Source organism: Mastigoproctus giganteus, chromosome 5 (genome assembly GCF_048544385.1).
Source record: "Mastigoproctus giganteus isolate SK-2022 chromosome 5, ASM4854438v1, whole genome shotgun sequence".
NCBI classification, from domain to species: domain Eukaryota; kingdom Metazoa; phylum Arthropoda; class Arachnida; order Uropygi; family Thelyphonidae; genus Mastigoproctus; species Mastigoproctus giganteus.
This window is the reverse complement of record NC_143579.1, coordinates 14,162,346-14,181,594: the sequence shown is the minus strand read 5'-3', so window position 1 is coordinate 14,181,594 and position 19,249 is coordinate 14,162,346. Positions and strand designations below refer to the sequence as shown.

Here is a 19,249-nt window from a genome sequence, read left to right as displayed (position 1 = left end):
AATGAAAAGCTTTTTTTTCGAACAAAGAAAAGTTTTATTAAATAAACAGTCAACTTACATACAAAGTGAAATCACATTTTAAAATATGAGTCTAAAGTTGATTGCTTATGCTTTTTTTTCTCTTTCATTTAACAATTGCCTATATGGAGTTATTGCATTTAACACTGATCGCTTAACAATAAAACTTCTTCCTAAATCAGGATCATTTTCACTAAAAAAATTTAAAACGTTTTCAATGTCATTTAAGCACCTTTTTAAATCTTTGGTTAACACTTTTTCGGCAGGAACTTCTTTAACTTCGTCTTCATTATCTTTGTCTTCGTTGCTAACAAGGTTTTCTAAATCTTCCACTGAAAAACCATCATCTTCTGCATTCAATAAATTTCTAACATCCTCTTCATCGACATTTTCGAAACCTATTGATTGAGCCATCTGGATAACTTCATTTCTAATTTCTTGGATGTTATTTTCTTCTTCTAGTACAACTTCTGGCCATATTTTGCGCCAAACTCCATTTAAGCATTTCTTAGTGACTTCTTTCCAAGAACTATCAATGTTTTCAATTGCGTTTTTAATGGTGTAGTTTTTCCAAAAAGTTTTAACTGTCATTTCCTCTTTATCCTCTAGTTCAGTTAAATTGCTTAATGTTCGACGCAGATAATAAGCTTTAAATGATGCTATCACTCCCTGATCCAATGGTTGAATCAGGGAAGTTGTGTTTGCTGGAAGAAACACAACTTTGACAGGAATGCATGTGTCCAACGTGTTAAGATCAGTAGGATGTCCCGGAGCATTGTCTAACAACAAAAGAGCTTTTTCTTCAAAGTTGTTTTTTTGACAATACCGTTTTACTTTAGGACAAAAGTGGTTAACAAACCAATCAGTAAATAACTCCTTAGTAACCCACGCTTTTCTATTTGCTTTCCATATTCCAGGTAAATTCATTTTTATGTTACATTTTAACGCCCTCGGATTTTCTGAAGGGTAAACTAATAACAATTTTAATTTATAATCGCCAGAGGCATTTGATCCAAAGAGTAATGATAAACGGTCTTTGGCTGCTTTGAACCCAGCAGCTGATTTTTCTTCAATAGAAATGAAGCTTTTTGTTGGTAGCCGTTTCCAGAACAAACTGCTTTCGTCAACACTGAACACCAAATTTGGTGGAAATTTTTCATGTTCAATTATTTCCTTTAGTTTTTCTGGAAACTTATTTGCAGCTTCTGTTAATTTTACACTATGAATCCTGGCCCGTTTTTTAAATTTCTCGAACCAACCACGAGAAGCCCCAAAGGTTTCCTTAATTTCTTCAGTTTGTTTAGATTTCAGGTGATTAAACTGGAAATTTTTTTTATGTTAAATGGGGCTTGAAATTGCGGACTTCGTTATATCGAAGCTTCGTTATCAGAGGTAACGATAACCGAGGTATGCCTGTACTGTAATTGCTTTAACCATATGAATGTTACATTAATTATTGCTTTTGATGTGGTTAGCAAAATTATGACAAGCACTTATTTTCATTTTTTTCAGGAAGCTAATATATAGCACACTGTAGTGCTACTGAGAAATACATTCAGTAAGCTGCATGGAGAATATTTTCTTTTTTAATTTTTTGCCCTACCAACATAAATGGCTTACACTTCCAGTGGAATACAGAAACCAAAAATAACACAATAAACATAAATACATCCTACACCAAATGTGTTTCACTGGAGTGAAACACTGCAAGTGAAACACATTTTTCGTATTTTCGTACAAACGTATTTTGGGGTTTTTACAGGTCTTTTTTAGAGAATTTTTACAACCCTTTCACGTGATGAATGTTAACAATGAACATAATCATATTAATGTTGTTGAAAAAATAAATTAACACATTAGCACCACAATGTTAAAGAAAATAATGTAAAACCACCTACATTTTTGTTATTACAGTACCTAACCTGGATACTCACCCACACATACAAAGCCAGGTGGGTAAAGTTTTTCTTACAATTTTTGTGAGACATGTTTTACTTATCATGAAAGCCAATTGCAAAAAATGTCACTTTTGACCACCTAACACACTACATGTCTCATATTGCTTGTCTCAAAACAGTTGTTTACATTATGCCAGTTATTTCACCAACTGATATGAGTTTTGTGAAGTTGTGGTGTAATATAAATAGTAATTATATTAACTTATGAACAAACACAATTATAACTACAGTGTGAGATAATATTTGAATTCTCAAAGACACCTACTTGGAATGTCTATATCATACAATGGCCAGTGAAAGTTGCCCTGCTTCTGAGGACAAACTGACAAACAGCAAGTAAAATGCATTGTGACAGGCTTCTGTGATAATCATAAACTAAAAAGTAGTAATATATGGACAAAGATTTTTTCAAATACTCTTACTGAGTAACACCTATATTATTTTCAAAATTTTCCAATATCTAGAGACTAGGCACCTGCAAGGTGATCTGACCAAATCTAATCTAACTTAAACCTAACCTGTTTAAGGTTTTGAATGGATCGAGCAAGCTCAATACTGACGGCATTCTTCCTTTTGCTCAGACTACATGTGAGGAGGCATAAATTCAAACTGAGGAGAATGGTTGCAGGATAGATGTGCAGAAGTTTGCCTTCAGCCAGTGGTTGATTGTTGTAGAAAACTTCATCTGTTGTTGTGGAAGTGGTAGCTTGAATAAATTCAAGGAAGAACTAAACAAACTATTGGAGGGGATAGACAGGTGATATGGGAAGTTCTTTATAAATTTAAAAATTCTCTTTGTTGAGATTTTTTGCTTATAAATCCAAAATATGTTTTATTATATTTACATTAATGAATTTTTAAAAACTTTTATATAGTTCCTCTAAAATATAAAAAAGGAAAACAAAAAAGGGGTATATTTAATAAAGTGGCCTAATTATCTAAAAAAAAATTCTGTTTATACTCCAACACAGCTATACAGGGTAAAAGGAGTTTACAAGACAGAGGGAATACAAGAACATCACCACATTTAGCAGTTATTATGCAGGTTTGAACCACAGTCAACTTAAATGCCTGTACAAATGTATCTCTCATTTGATCTCTTGGCTATGGAGTTTCATGTAACTGCAGGGTAAAATCACATTTGGTTTCCTAAGGCTACTTACTTGAAATACCTATATGATGTACAAAGCATAGTTGGAAGCATATGCTGTCTTGCAGAATTTGAAAGAATAAACAGCATGTGTAAAGGCAAGAAGTTCTTGAAGCCTGTAAAAACTGAAAGGCTGAGATACAACTGTTTAGTCTTGTGGTGTTTAAATGTATTAACTGAAAATGCACCTACAAACTACTCATTGTTAGTTTGTCCAACATATCAAACAATAAGCTATGATACAGTACATAAAATACTACCAGACAGAGTTGTGCAAAATTAGCCACCACCAATGAACCAACTCTGGTTCGTTGGAGGTGGCTCATCAGTGAATTTTTGCCATAGGACTTTTTACCCTTTTATTTATCTACAACGTTACCTACAATGTTGTTTAAACACTATTCTACTTTCACTATTCTGTTTCACAGTAGGAATAATCCTTTCAAACAATAGTAGTATTAATGCAATTATGAACAGTTGGGGTGACTGCTGCATTATTTAAAATAAAATGCTAAACAATAATTACCAAAACACATTTATACTACTAAAAATATAGAACAATTTTTTAACATGCATAAGAAAATGTTGCAAAATTGCAATTAAGTAATGCTGAACTGCTACCTACAGTTATGCTTATGTGAGATAGTGAAAATCTATGATTTTCACAAAAATCCACTCGCTGGGAATGGAGTAAAAGAAATAATAATTATCAGATTTCTACTGATCTAATTTTAATGAAATTTGGGAGGGCTTAATAAAATTTTCTAGAAGGCCTAAATATAAAATTTCATGAAAATTTCTCCACTGACAGTCGAGGTATAACATGCTGATGGACAGGCCTGGTGATGACAATAGGTGCACTATGCATATATAACAACATCTAATAAAGTTCTCTTTTTTTTATGGTTTGGAATAAGCAGAAGATATCATGCAGATCTAGTAACATATAATTCATAAATATAAAATTCTATTATGGAAAACAATGTCCAAAAAACAATTTAATTAAACAATCTACATATTTATAAATATGGAGGAGGCAACTCAAAGCAATTAATTAATTAAAAACAAAACAAAGAAAAACTAGATCTTTAAAAATAACAGATCAAACAAACAAAAAATTAAGCTAACAAACCAAAATATATTAAAATAATACCATATAAATGAAAAAATAATAACAATGCTACAACTAATTTGAGGTTTGTACTAATATTAGCATAAACCTTGCTGACCAGGCTAACCAGGTGGGTAAAGTGCCTGCCTGGCAACCCAAAGGTCGCAGGTTCAAATCCCGCCTCGGGCTTGGATCAGAGTAAAATGCAAAAACCTTGGGAGGTGCATTATGGCCACAGAAGCCAATTCGCCAACAACTAACAAAAAAAAAAAAAAGCATAAACCTCAAAATTAAAATTAACATGTAAGCAACAAAATGTCCACTTGACCTTATATTTCAATGTGAACAGCCTACTTCGATACTGATATGCACCATAGCATCTATTTCAAAACTGTAAACTGTAATAATATCTTCTCTTTACAATTTCAAAATACCTTTTCACATGATACCAGCTTATGTATTTTTTATAATATATACAAGAAAATTACCATTAGAAAAATGAAACCTTCATAACATCAATAAAGTGCTTCCAATTGTTAATAAATTTTTAACAGAAATAGTATGCATTCAACATGCATTCAACAACAACATGAAAGCATTCCTTTTCTGTATCCCAAATTTCTTAAAATATTCCATGAGAGTATGACTCAAATACACGCACTTAAACATAGAGTGAGTAATGATAAACATACATAACTTCAGGTGTTGATTCCTTGAGTGACTTTAACCAAAAAAAAAATTAATATCAACATGGGTCTGAATTCTGAGTGATTATGAAACTGTGCATTTTAAAAATGACTATGAAGTTTGAATGGCAAAAAATAATAAAAACAATAAAATAATAAAACAATAAAGATGAATAAACATATATTCATACTACGTATATGCCTGCTCAGAGGTCGATTTGTAGTCGTTTGTTTGTTGTTGTTTGTTATTTTGGTTTTTAGGAGCATTAGCAACTAAGGCCATATTGCTCTGGGGATATGCGGTGGTCATTCCCTGACCTTTCCGCATCCTCCGTATTTGGTGGTCACGGGCTCAAACCCCGGTCTAATCAAGAAGTGTGTGCTACGCACTGCTGCTCCTGCCCACCTGGCTCCTGACTACAAATCGGCTCCTGGCTACGGAGGAGCCGATTTGTAGTCAGTGGGGGCATTGTGCACTACCCCTTTTTTGAGGTCTCTGTTCATTCACCTAAATAAAGGTGACATTCAAAATTGGGATAGAACTAAATGCATGAAAATGAATTAATATATAAATAATAAATGTAAAAACAGGTTAATTAATAAAATGTGATTTGTTAATTAATTAATAAAATGTGATTGGTTAATTAATTAATAAAATGTGATATATTTTTACAATATTATTAAACAGTACATTGTTTCTAATTAATGTAAACACAGAGTAGTAGCATTTCTTAGTTTCGACAGTGAGGCATTAATATTCAAAATAAAAGAAATTTTGCTCTCCAGTAGGAAAGAGTTAGTAAAGTATTGTTCCCTGAGATTCAACTGAAGGGCAGCATAATTATAGTGGCATCTCTTCTTGTCATTTCAAATTGTGCATATAAAAGTGTACATTACTGTTAAAATATTTTTTTAATATTTCTTACATTTAAATTGGGGGCTGAAGCATGCACTTCCTGCATGCTTCAGTGCCCAATGCTTATCAGGGAAAAACTGCCACAGTGTCTGCTTAATCTCTTATTATCATTTTTTTTTTTTTTTTTTTTTTTGCCATTCAAAACACCATAGCCATTCTTAAATTTCGACTGGCTACATATCTGTAATTGTTCAGAATTGGTCCCATGATGATATAAACTTTTTTTGCTTAAATCGCTGAAGGAATCAATCTCCAAAGTTATACACAGTCCTTGTGATTTACCCTATATAATGATGATCATTTCTTAACCAATTATACTGTTTAGTCAATTACATTTCAAATATTTTCTGATTCAAAAATGATCCTCAATATCTAGCTAGATTAACCTTTCATGAATATGAACATATTATATACATTTTTGCCCATGCGTGGGCACAAAGGAGTATGAATGTATATATACGTTTTGAAGGTTGTTTCAATGAAATATCAATAAATTACATCTGTATATGTATGGATTACTTTGAATTCCACAAGTGTACTGGCTGCCATCTATTAACTGCACTTACAATAGTAGCTACTTTTATATTTATGACAGTTACAAAAATCGGCACAGGAGGGCTCAACTTTCAACAAGGTTTCACATAATGCAGACTTACACAGGCAGCAAAATTGAAGAAATTCTCTGGAATTCAGATCAAGAAGATGGTGAAACTGAATCAAATAAGGCATACGATAAATGTAGAGGATATTACTGCACTGAAAAAAGAGGCAACAATCAGTTTCATTTACTTATATTATTTTTTAAACAATTTAAATAATTTTTAAAAAATTCATGATTTCTTTACAAATTTTTTTGATGAAATTTTGACTCTGATTTTATTTTTGAAAATAATCTTGCTCCACTGTTTGGCTATAGAGTGAAAATAAGAAAATATATATATATTTAAAAGCATTTATGCAGATAGTGTTTCAAGGGTTTCTAAACTTCCAAATTCCTCAAAAAAACCCACTCCGGGTGACTCGCATACTATCTCGAAATAAACTTGTGAAAGGGTTAATACCTAAATGCACCAATTCTACCAGACACATGATGGTATAAAATATCTCACTACAAATAAGTTCTGTTTGTCACAGTTTCTGACAACATTTTTTGTATGAGGATCATTAAACACAATGTAATAAATAATCATGAAAAGTATCATAATTATAATTTAACATTATCAAGATATCTCTTTCTTTTCAGATCTCAGAGTGGCACAATGGCTCAGATCACATTAGAAGCAAGCTAGAAATTACACCAGCACATCAAATGGATTCAGGCACATATGAATATCAAGCTAATAATAAATATACAATTGATGGGCATGGCTTTAAAGCTGACTTTACTGGCATTAGTTAGTTAAATGCCAGCATGGATGCATAATCTCCAGAAGATCCAGAAGACTCATTGCAAGTTATATGCAACAAAATAGATTAACATATATCTGCACACACATATCTCTTCATGTATATATATGTATGTGTGTGTATATATATATATATAAACATATTACGGCTTGTGTCATTAAGTGATAACCCTTAAGAATCATGACCTCTAATATTTTTATAATATATTTAAATAAAAATATATGCTGTGTCTATCATTGTTCTATGTTTATCATTGCTCATCACTGAGAGTTAAGTTGCATCCAGTTGTAATATTGAATTCTTACTACTGAATACTTGTGTTTTCTTTATTCACTAACACTAGATAACTGTCTGATTAACTCTTTATGTTTTGCAAAAGTATTAAGATAGAGAAGAGAAACCATCCAAAATATAATAATTATACATGACAAAACTATTTATAATAATTATAATTTGAAAACTTATTTAGTTATCTGTTTCTTTTCAGATCTCAGAGTGGCATACTGGTAAAGATCACATTAAGAGCAAGCTAGAAATTACCCCAGCACACCAAATGGATTCAGGTGCATATGAATGTCAAGCTAACAATAAATATACTATAGATGGGCGTAGCTTTAAAGCTGACTTTACCATTAGCAAATAGTGTTAAGTGACCACTAAAAATATATCATACAGATGAATACCTGTAATCTTCCATTTTGTAAACCTCAAAAATCACAAAATCAGCCTTTTCAACATTTGAAACATATTAAAAAACATTTCAATTCTTAGATTTAGCAATCTCTTTTAGGAAACAGATGAATAATTAGCATTGAGTACATATCTTGAAGATTATATACAAATATATGGTATAGTATTGTATATCATGTTTGATATATATATCCTTTTTTAAAAAATTCACTTTATTAACCTAAGTTTCAACTTTATTAAGATGTTATGTTTTGAGTGATGATATAAATTTTAACTGTTATATCAAGAGATATTTTCATTTTGTAAAATTTTAAAATATTCATGTAGTTTTATACATGCTTCTGTTCGACCTACATTAGGTTTCAAAATAACTTCTTTTTAAATTAAACACGTTGGGATAATTTTATAATTGAGTATTTTGGAAACTAAACTTGCATCTTATTTTATTTTTTCTGGATGATTTGCAATGGTGCTGTACTTTCAATATATAAAAAGCCCAGTTTAACTGCTGGTACATATGTATTTAATGTCCTGTACAATAATATACAATAAAAAAATCTTTTATGTGAAGTTTTCTCGCATTCCAAATGTGTGTTATTTTATCTGCTCATTAATATTTCTACTACAGCACCTTGTCAAAATAAAAATAACCCTATATGCCAACTACGTGTCATTATACAAAATTATGATTCTGGAAATGTACTAGCTACATACTAAATGGTGGTTTGAGTATTTTCTATGTTACTTGCAAGCAAGAGACAAAAGACTGAAAATGGTTTGGCATGGTGTTAATACAAGTTTAGTCATACAAGGTTGGATCAAAAAGTTCCAGCACTGAATTTATTAAAAAAATACCTGAAAATTAAATAAGAAACACTTTATTTTACTTTGTAACCTAGAATATCTAGATCTAGAAATTTTTACCGCAAATGGCATTTTGGTTGTACATGCAAAAGTTTATTCTTATTTGTTGTTGACAGTAAATAATTTCATGTTGATATTTTTTGAATGTCACTTTTTGAAAAGGTATTAATAAAATTTTGCTTTCTGTTGAGAAAGTCATTCTCAGATATTGCACAGATGATTGCCAAAGTACAAAGTGAAAAAGCTTTATTAACATGTTCACTACCTTGATGCATATGTGTGTAAAACAGCACTAGAAATGTTGTGCCTCAGCACATATATGTGTAAAATGGCAATAGGAGTGTTGTGCTACAATGACCAAATGCATTCAGAATGCACCCAAGCAATGTGCCATAATACATATGAGCAATCAACTAACAAGTACCATAAATCTAAAGGCACATGAAATTAACAACTACTCAGTTTAGCACACTGATTGAATGCTTTACAGTAATCCTTTATGTTTGTCAGTCCCCGGCTTGTAGCCATGAAGGGTGTTGTATATGGCATGTGCCTTCTGCAAACAATAAAGCATTCCTCTTCTTCTTCTTGTTTATAGATTTGGCACACAGTTTTATTTATTCTTTGCTTGTGTTGATGTTAGTCTATGTAAATGAATAAACTTATTGTAAAATTTTAAGATTTGTTCTGATTTATAGCTCAGTATAAGTGTTCACTTTCAGCAATGAATTCCAAACTTTTGATTTCAACCATTACGTACAAATTTTCAGAATGCTGGGGATGTTGGAATGGCGATTTTTTTCAACATTCCAAAAATTACAGCACACTGAACGAGTTCTCTCACATTCAGGTGGCAGCCAAAGTGTTAAGATGTAGGCTATTTCAATGATGCAAGCATTTTTCAGACAGATGTGATATTATTGATGATGATACAAAATATAGGGACCTTATGTATCAAAAAATAGAACCACTTGTTTTCTTCATTAGAAGTATTATTAGGGCTAATTTTCAAAGAATTGCAGCCACTGCTTCTCATGTTGGAATATCACAAGGTAGTTATCAAACTATCATATCTGTCATTTTAAACCTAAAAAGATTAACCAACTTCTTTGTTCCGAGGGTTTTTAAACAGATTAGATGAAAAACATGAGTCAAGCTTTCGAATAACTGGTGAAAATTTGTGAATGTGACCCAGGATTTCTAAATATAATAGTGAGAGGAGATGAAACACAGTATTATGGCAGACAAAATCAATCCTGTGAATGGAAGTCACCCACAGAAAAAATTTTGGATTGTCAAGCCTAAAGGAAAATTTATGTCAGAATTATTTTTTTGGATATAAAGGCATAATTCATTATGATCTATACTAGGAAGTCATAATAGTTAATAATAGTTAATGGACTCAGAATTATCAAATACTTGAGATATGTAATCAGAAGGAAGAAAACTGATCTGTGGGAAAGTAAAAATTGGAAATTGCTCCACAACAATACTCCTTCTCATCATGTGGCAATAATTTCTGAATACCATTCCAAACACCATGTAACTGTCTTCTAACATCCTCTTAAGTCACCTGACATTGTGCCCCATGATTTTTTTTTTTTTTTTTTTGCAAACTAAGAATTTACTAAAGGGAGGACAGTTTGGTGAAGCGCTTACAGCGGCTATCACAAACAAAATCAACAAACTTTTAAAAAGGGACATTTAAGAAGCTTTATTTTTCACAATTAATGGAAAAAATATGTAAATAGCCCAAGTCATTATTTTGAAAATTTTAATGTGTAATTATCTGTACATATTATATTTGTTTAAGTAAAAATTTAGTACAGAACTTTTTATCCAACTTTATATATGATTTTATCACAAGTTTTGAGAATCCAGAAAGTTGTACTTTTTTTGCTTCTTTCAAGGATGTTTGGCATCACTGTAAGATAAGCCCTCCTTCCCAACAAATCTTACTGAAATTTAACAATGTAAAATTATAACACAGCAAGAGATGGTTATACAGAATAGTAGTGTGACCATAATTAAATTAATTGAATTTTTTTTTTTCTGTGATCAATAGAATAAGAGTGAAAAGTAAATATGGTTATCTCCTTGTCAATAAATTATTAAGATTATAATTTTATAGAACACTTAAGAAAACTCTACAGTTTTACATTCTCTAAACTTAGCTGTTCAGTTTAATTTCAACTGTATAATATTTATTGCTCTTCTCCCATATACTCTTTTTCTATTTTTCCCCTTTTTTCTCTCTATTTGTATATCTTCACAAGCGAACACCATATTTAGGAGTCTTATAAAGCAATACACATGAAGTGTGCATGAACTGTCTACAGCTAACAACCCTACATTAAAAACTACATTTAATCTAGGAATTTATTTTTTTCCATACCAATTTTCCAAAATTTTCCAAATTTTCCAAAAAAAAAAAAAAAAGAAAATTAATCGCTAGATTTCTATTGGTCCAATTTCAATGAAATTTGGAATAGTCAGACAAATGTTTTTAAAAGGCCAGCCTAAATATAAAATTTCATGAAAATCCATTCAGAGAAGTCCCTCTGTTATATTCAGAGGGATGGATGGATGAACATGGCAAAGACAATAGGCACATATGCATACATATGTGAACACAACTAAAATTATATCAACATTATTTTGCCCAGAGCCTTAACAATTTTAGCAGTATGTATATTTATTCTTCTCAAAGGTGTTTCAAATTATACGGCCATTTACGTATTAATTGTCCTGAAATCTTCCAGTACTCTTCACCATATCTTATCTGTGCTTTCAACAAATACTGGATACAGTTTTAATAGCTGACAGCACAAAAATGGCTTAGAAAAATCAAAATAAGAAATCACACCTGTTGTCTTGTTGTGTGATGGGAGTTTAAAAAAGTATGACTTACAGAATACCAAATATCTTTCTCTGGAGTTCAGATTAAATTGATGAAACTGAATCAAGTAAAAAATAAATAGATCTACAGGACATTATTAGTTCATAAAAAAAGTAATGAAAAGTTTTTTATGATTTTTTATGATTAAAAAAAATTCTGATTTTTTTGACAATAAGTTTAAAAAAACTTATAAATTCTACTCAGAGCCTGCTATTAGCAGAAAACCCAGAGGCACACACCTTCAGCAAACTCAATGCTCTGAAAGGGTTATATACCACAATGAAACGCATGCCCAAAGCCATTATGAGAGGTATTAAAGAACAATAAATGACTTATTGTTTGTATTTATTAACTTTTTGAATATAATAGACAAATAATAGACAAATTTTTTAAAGCTCACAATAAATGTTAGAAAATCTCACCGCCAACGTCAATGCATTTTGCAACTCTTGTGGTAATATGATGACCTCAGAAGAACATTCTGAGGTCATCTTGGCATTCCTTTATGAGGGCAGCAGTATCCAAAATGCAAGCGAGCAATTCATCTATTGTATTCACCTTTTCTTTGTATACTGAGCATTTCATCCATTCTCATAAACAAAAATCTATTGGAGTGAGGTCTGGAGACTTTGGTGGCCAATGAAGGAAACCACCGTGGCCAATTCAGCCGTGCTCACATAATGTTCGCCATACTCTTTTCTGTGGAACACCGATACGCGTAGAAATTCTTCTTGTGCTAATAGTAGGACTATGTTCTACCGACTAAAGAATGTGTTCTATTTCATCCACATTTCATTTGCACGTTCAGAAGAAATATTATCACTGGGAACTGCAGCAGTCTCACGCAATTTGGTGTAAACACTAGTAAATGCTCTTGAATCCGGTATTCTGCAGTTAGGAAACCATTGACAGTATTCTCTACAAGCAGCAGTAGCACTTCCACCACAAAAACCATAGACAAACACTATATTCGCATATTCAACATGTGTGAAGATGTGCGGCATTCTTATTATTAGCCATATGGTGCAAGGAAGCCTGAGGCTTATAAAAAAATTTCTGAATTACCCCTGAGAAAGAGAGAGAAATAGAAGGGAATCACCAGGAAAGAGAAGAATGATGATATCCAGCTCGGGACCCTGGGTGTGCCAAGCCCGTACTCACCAGATGTGAGTCACTGGGGAAACAACACTTCTAACGCCAAATAAAGTCAGGTTATGACTGCTTCTTGGTCACATCAGATTCAGGGAACTGTGTGCACCAGTTTCAGACAGCTGTATCTCTGTATCCATTGAGAATTGGACACATGTTTATATGAAGTTTTTTATTCAGAATAATCAATACTATAACCCTCCCAAAATATTTACTATTCCTCCTGAATCTCCCTGTATAAGCTTACTTTCTTGCATCATTTGCCACTACTATATTTTTTATTTATTTATTTATTTTTTTGTTTCAAAAGCTTTTCAATGCACAAAAATAATATAGACTCATTCTCAATGGTTCTGACATTCAAATGTCATAATTATGAATGTGCTCAAACTCAAAACATTTTGGAAGAGGGAAAATTTGGTGGGGAGTGAACATAATGTGTAAAAACCAGAAAGCTTTGGGCTCCATTTTAGAAAGTGCAAAATTTATTAACTGGAAGAGCACTCTTTTGTGCATTCCAATATAATTCATGAAAATAAAAAATAATAATAAAAAATATATATAAATAAATAAATCATAAAAATTGATTTTTTTTCTCCATGACACAGAAGAACTACTGGTATCAGGATCCCTTCTCAATACATCACCTAACCAGTGGTGATCCATTATTGACAATGCACGAGTTCATATGGCTGACAATATCAATGCCTCTCTGGACCATCAGTACATTTCATTAAACTGATGGCATTTCTGAACAAGAGAAGAATCTGCTGGTGCAGATTCTGTGTTTACACAAGATAAGTACAAATTGAAAATAAGGTTGTAAGCTGAAATTGGACTAATCTGAATGTTTACTGATACAACTGCAATGTTCTTGAGATGATGATTTTTTGTTTTATGGCAGATTAGATCTAAGGCCATGACATGCCAAGTATAACAATGTTTTTGAGCAAACACCTTTTGTGTCCTATATTAATGTTGTTGTTGTTGTTATTTGGTTTTTAGGAGCATTAGCAACTAAGGCCATATTGCTCCGGTGCGGTGGTCATTCTCTGACCTTTCCGCATGCTCCGTATTTGGTGGTGACGGGCTCGAACCCCGGTCTAATCAAGAAGCGTGTGCTACGCACTGCTGCTCCTTCCCACCTGGCTACGGAGGCGCCCTATATTAATGTGTGGTGACTATAATATTGACCATTGGTTGAGAGACGCAAAGCCTGCTTCAGAAAAGACCACTTTTCCATCTCAGTCTGTATCATCCTGCAGAGAATTCATGCTACAGCTGTGTATCATTCAGCAACCAGCAAAATTCAAGACAAATAGCAGACATCTCTTGGCAAAACTTATGGCGGATAGCCTTGGTCTCACCTTTTTCCCATTTCTCAGAAATAATGCCAGTGTTTGCTGTAACACCCTCACACTTGAGATATATAATAAGACATATACTGCTCAGTTTTACAGCTTCGTCTTATAAATTCAAGTACACTGCATCGAGGAATTATCACTCAACAATAAACTTAATTATGAATTAATTATTTCCCAAATGATGATTTGAATGAATGAGAGAGAGAGAGAGAGAGAGAGAGAGAGAGAGAGAGAGAGAGAGAGAGAGAGTGTGTGTGTGTGTGTGTGTGTGTGTGTGTGTGTGTGTGTGTGTGTGTGTGTGTGTGTGTGTGTGTGTGTGTGTGAAATATTATGTTTTATCACATACAATAATGTATGTGATATTTCATTACTATAAAGTTGATTTTCATATGCATGAGTGAGTTGCATTTCCATGCTGTCCAAATTTTCATGTATGCACCACTTCTGCGAACATATAGGAATTGTCAGTATTATATCTGCTGTAATTAAAATCAAATATCAGTTAAAATACTTTGAGTAATGTACATATACTAATACATACAGTTCATGCTGAAATTTACATAATATACAAATAAATTTTTTTATATAAAGAAATACTTGAGAGTATTTCTTTATTTTAACTTGCTTCACTATTGTATTAAGATAGCATAGCTTAATTTTCAGCACTCACCTCTTGAATGATCCGCTTGGATGTGATGTGATGTGATTATAGAAGACACATGGTTAATGTGAAAAAGAACCTTATTTGTATATAATCATAGGCTATAAATGCGATTTCAATTTGCAATTTCATTAAGGATTTAAAATAATTAATTAAAGCCACTAAAATATGTGCAAAAAGGAGGGAATGTACATTCCATTTCACGGTTGTCAATTAATATCATTAAGATGGGAATAGTTCTGAATGGATTAATATTAATAAACAAGCTAATAGTTGCGCACGAGAAACTTTTGATTTACGTCCTCACTGTGTGAAGAGAAAACACAAATGGTTCAATAAGAAGAAAAGTCAATTCCCGAAATGCAATTCAGTGCACGTAGTAGTAGTAGTAGTAGCAGTGGCATTTGATGCCAGAAAGCAAGTGTATGAGCTTATGCAGCATCAGCCAAAAAAAAAAAAAAAAACGCACCATTCCCTCCAAATGCCTGTCCAGTTCCTCCTTAAATTTATTCAACCTATCAACTTCCACAACGACAGATGGAAGTTTGTTCCAGCAATTAACCACCCGCTGGCTAAAGGCAAATTTCCGCACATCTAATCTACATCTGTCTTTTCTTAATTTGAATTTATGCCCCCTTAGGTTCGTAATCTGAACAATTGGAAGGATCCCATCAGAATTCAGCGTGCTCAACCCATTCAAGGCCTTATACACCTCAATCAGATCACCACGCAGGTGCCTAGTCTCCAGCCACTGCAATTTGCAGAACTTAAGCCTCTCTTGGTAAGAGGATCCCTTCATTCCCCTCACCAATCTTGTTGCCCTTCTCTGTACACGCTCAAGTAAATCTACATCCTTCCTAAAATGAGGCCTCCAGACCTGTACGCAGTACTCCAGGTGTGGCCTGACCATTGCCTTATACAGAGGGATAATCACCTCCTTTTCCCTGCTAGCAAAATTCCTATATATCATTGACAAAACCCAATGACCTGCCCTGGCAGCCTGTCTGCATTGCTCAGAAAACTTCATATCTGACTGCACAATTACTCCCAGGTCTTTTTCATTTTCTACCACCTTAAGTGTAGTACCACACAGTTGGTACGTTTCTCTGGGGTTACTTCTACCCATATGCAGTACTTTGCATTTGTCAAGGTTAAACTTCAGTTGCCACTTCTTAGCCCATCTGCCCAAATTATCTAGATCCTGTTGCAGTAGCACACTGCCATTACTGTCATTAACAACCCTGCCAACCTTTGTATCATCTGCAAACTTCGACATTAAGCCTGATATACCTTCATCAATATCATTGATAAATATACAAAACAACAGTGGACCTAACACCGAACCCTGTGGGACTCCACTAATAACATTAGCCCAAGAAGAGCAGCACCCATTGATTACCACCCTCTGTCTTCTCCCACTTAACCATCCTTTTATCCATTGTAGCAACTTACCCTTAATACCATTCTGCTCCAATTTGTACAATAGTCTTCCATGCGCAACAGTGTCAAGAGCTTTACTGAAATCCAAATATATGATATCAAAATTATTTTTTGCATCCAGTTCCTTTGTAACCACATCATAATATCCTATTACATGACATGACATGAAATGTGACATGCATAAAGTTTCCACGTGGAAACTTTATGCATGTTAAATTCCAAATAGGGGAAAGGTTGATTGGAAGTTTTGTCTTTAGTATGTTAAATGACAAAACCATTCAATAACTAGTGCTTCGTTTTGGAGAATTTTGTAATTAGACTCATTTAATTATTGTGATATCTGAATCTATTAGTGGGTTATGATTGTAGGAATGAACATGTTGGGTTAACTATATAACACAATTTTTTAAACCTTACTATTTATAAAGTTGGCATAAGGTACCAAGATTTATAGGAAGGAAACACATACGAGTAAATTTTTACATTTTTATTCACGTAATCCTTTATACATTAAAGAAGTAGTTCTTTTTAACCAAATTCACAATGCCATTAAATATAGCTATACACAAGATGATTTATCTATAGAACTAAAATACCTTACGAAAAAATTCATAGCTAGAAAAATATCCATTACAGTTAATAAAAGAGACCATTTCCAGAGTTGAAAACAGAATTAATAACCCAGATCATCGCAACCATCATCATGATAAAGAACAAGGAACCCAAATTGTCCTCCCTTATCACAGACAATATGTGAAACAACTCCGACAGATTTCTGCAAACACAAACATAATCATAAATTCCAAATTGCAATCGCATTTATAGCTATGATTATGTACAAATAAGGTTCTTATTCACATTAACCATGTGTTTTTTCATCATACAATAAATTAGGCTCCAAATTTAATTCATACAGAACAACACACAAATACACCATGCAGGATTACAATAATATCATATATTTAATTTGATGCCAGTCGGACTGTAAGGCCTGTTATATTGGGAGCACTACAACAAAATTTGGTACTTCTAAAATCTCTCATACATTCGAATATTACCATTTTAATCATTTTAAATCTAACCTATCTAATACATAGTTAACACAACACGTCCATTCCTACAATCATAACCCACTAATAGAGTCAGCTATCACAATAATTAAATTAGTCTAATTACAAAATTCTCCAAAACGTACTAAACACAAAACTCCCAATCAACCTTTCCCCCTATTTGGAATTTAACATGCATAAAGTTTCCACGTGTACTGAATTGCAATTCGGGAATCAATTTTTCTTCTTATTAAACCAATCACATTTTCTCTTCACACAATGCTAACTGAGGACATAAATCAAAAGTTGCTCATGCGCAACTATTAGCTTGTTTATTAATATTAATCCATTCAGAACTATTCCCATATTAATGATATTAATTGACAACCATGAAATGGAATGTATATTCCCTCCTTCTCGCGCATATTTTAATGGTTTTAATTATTTTAAATCCTTAACGAAATTCCAAATTGCAATCGCGTTTATAGCTATGATTATGTACAAATAATGTTCTTATTCACATTAACCACGTGTATTTTATAATCACATCACACCCAAGTGGATCATTCAAGAGGTGAGTGCTGAAAATTAAGCTACGCTATCTTAATATATTAGTCATTAGACATAAGGAAGTTCCTAAAACTTGTGATTACTTGCTTCGTTATATAAACAAAAAAGTATCAAATATTTAAAATAACAATTACAAACTTAAAAAAATAATAATAAAATAAAATAAATAAAGAAAAAATTTACCTCCTGAATTTAAGTACCTCTTTCCTTTATCCACTTTTGGGTATTTTTCCTTTTATAATAAAGTAAAAAATGTAAGTATAAAAATAGATGGTTTATACAGAAAATATAACAAATACCACATAAAAGGTTTAAAATGCAGTTATATACATAAATGAATAAAATAAAAACAGCAGTAACTTATACAGGTAAGAATAATTTAAACTTATTTAGAAAAATAATCAAAATTAATAGATTAGCAAAAGCAGCATCCACTTCTATAGTCATATTAAATTATGGTTACTGCTTAATAAAATAATAAATCATGCAAAACAGCATCCAGTTCTATACCAAATTATGGTTGCTACATTATAATTAAAAACAGATGTACATTTATAAAATTATAAAGATATTAGTGAGTTGATGTTTAATTTTAACATTAATATGTAGAACTCATATATTAAAAGAAGAAGTTGCAGAACTTCTACAACGACATGACAAAGTTTGTTTATGGAATTTAAATGAAAGCATCATGATACAAGATGATGAATCTATTAGAAGCTACAGATACTTGCTAAGAGGTAACCTTTGGATTCTGATAAAATTCTAAAAATTAATAACTGTCCAGAGCAGCTCACACACCACTTGATCTACAAGCATGATGACAGTAACATTATCTATAGGATCTAGACCTTATGGAAGAGATTTTCCCCATCTTAACTTTTTTTATTGAGATACAGGGAAATGCTATAAATTAATTTGTGATGCGAAAAAATATGCTATGATCTACCATCTCAAGAATTTCATTGCACATGGTTAAAAAATGTTATTTATAAATTTAAAAATTAAATACAATTCAGAATTCTTATTTTAAATTCATACATATTTAAATTTTTAATTTATGTGAAGATTGTGTCTTTGTGTCATCTACTAAGCTTTCAAAATCGGGGATATACTGTGAATAAGAGCAACCGTAAAGAATCTTCTGTATGCAAGTCTGTAAGAGTAGAGCGATTCTTTGTCTTTGTTTCATATATACGAAAAGGCAAATTCACGTAGATATTAGCATTAGTAGAGAAGCATACGATGCAAGAAAGCAAGCTTATGCAGCATCAGCCGAAAAATAAATAAATAAAAACCCTCCCATTTCACCCCTCC

The 19,249-nt window shown here is 32.3% G+C and overlaps 2 protein-coding genes across 5 annotated transcripts in view; one reads left to right on the top strand and one right to left on the bottom strand.

The window, feature by feature from the left end:
- Window positions 1–7,968, top strand: part of LOC150085185 (immunoglobulin domain-containing protein oig-4-like) — a 302,327-nt gene extending 294,359 nt beyond the window's left edge. For 2 of the 3 annotated variants that reach the window (XM_090373077.1, XM_090373076.1), the window contains exon 4: window positions 7,734–7,968. In XM_090373077.1, the coding sequence (XP_090229203.1) occupies window positions 7,734–7,889 (156 nt within the window). In that variant the 3' untranslated portion in view covers window positions 7,890–7,968. Of the gene's footprint in view, window positions 1–7,082; window positions 7,247–7,733 lie in introns of those variants that run through there. The other variant, XM_090373078.1, reaches the window with a different exon arrangement.
- The window catches only part of LOC150085184 (uncharacterized), a 116,823-nt gene that overhangs the window by 85,345 nt on the left and 12,229 nt on the right, over window positions 1–19,249 (bottom strand). For both annotated transcript variants that reach the window (XM_090373079.1, XM_090373080.1), the window contains exon 2: window positions 18,116–18,164. The gene's annotated coding sequence lies outside the window, so the exon portion shown is untranslated. The remainder of the gene's footprint in view (window positions 1–18,115; window positions 18,165–19,249) is intronic.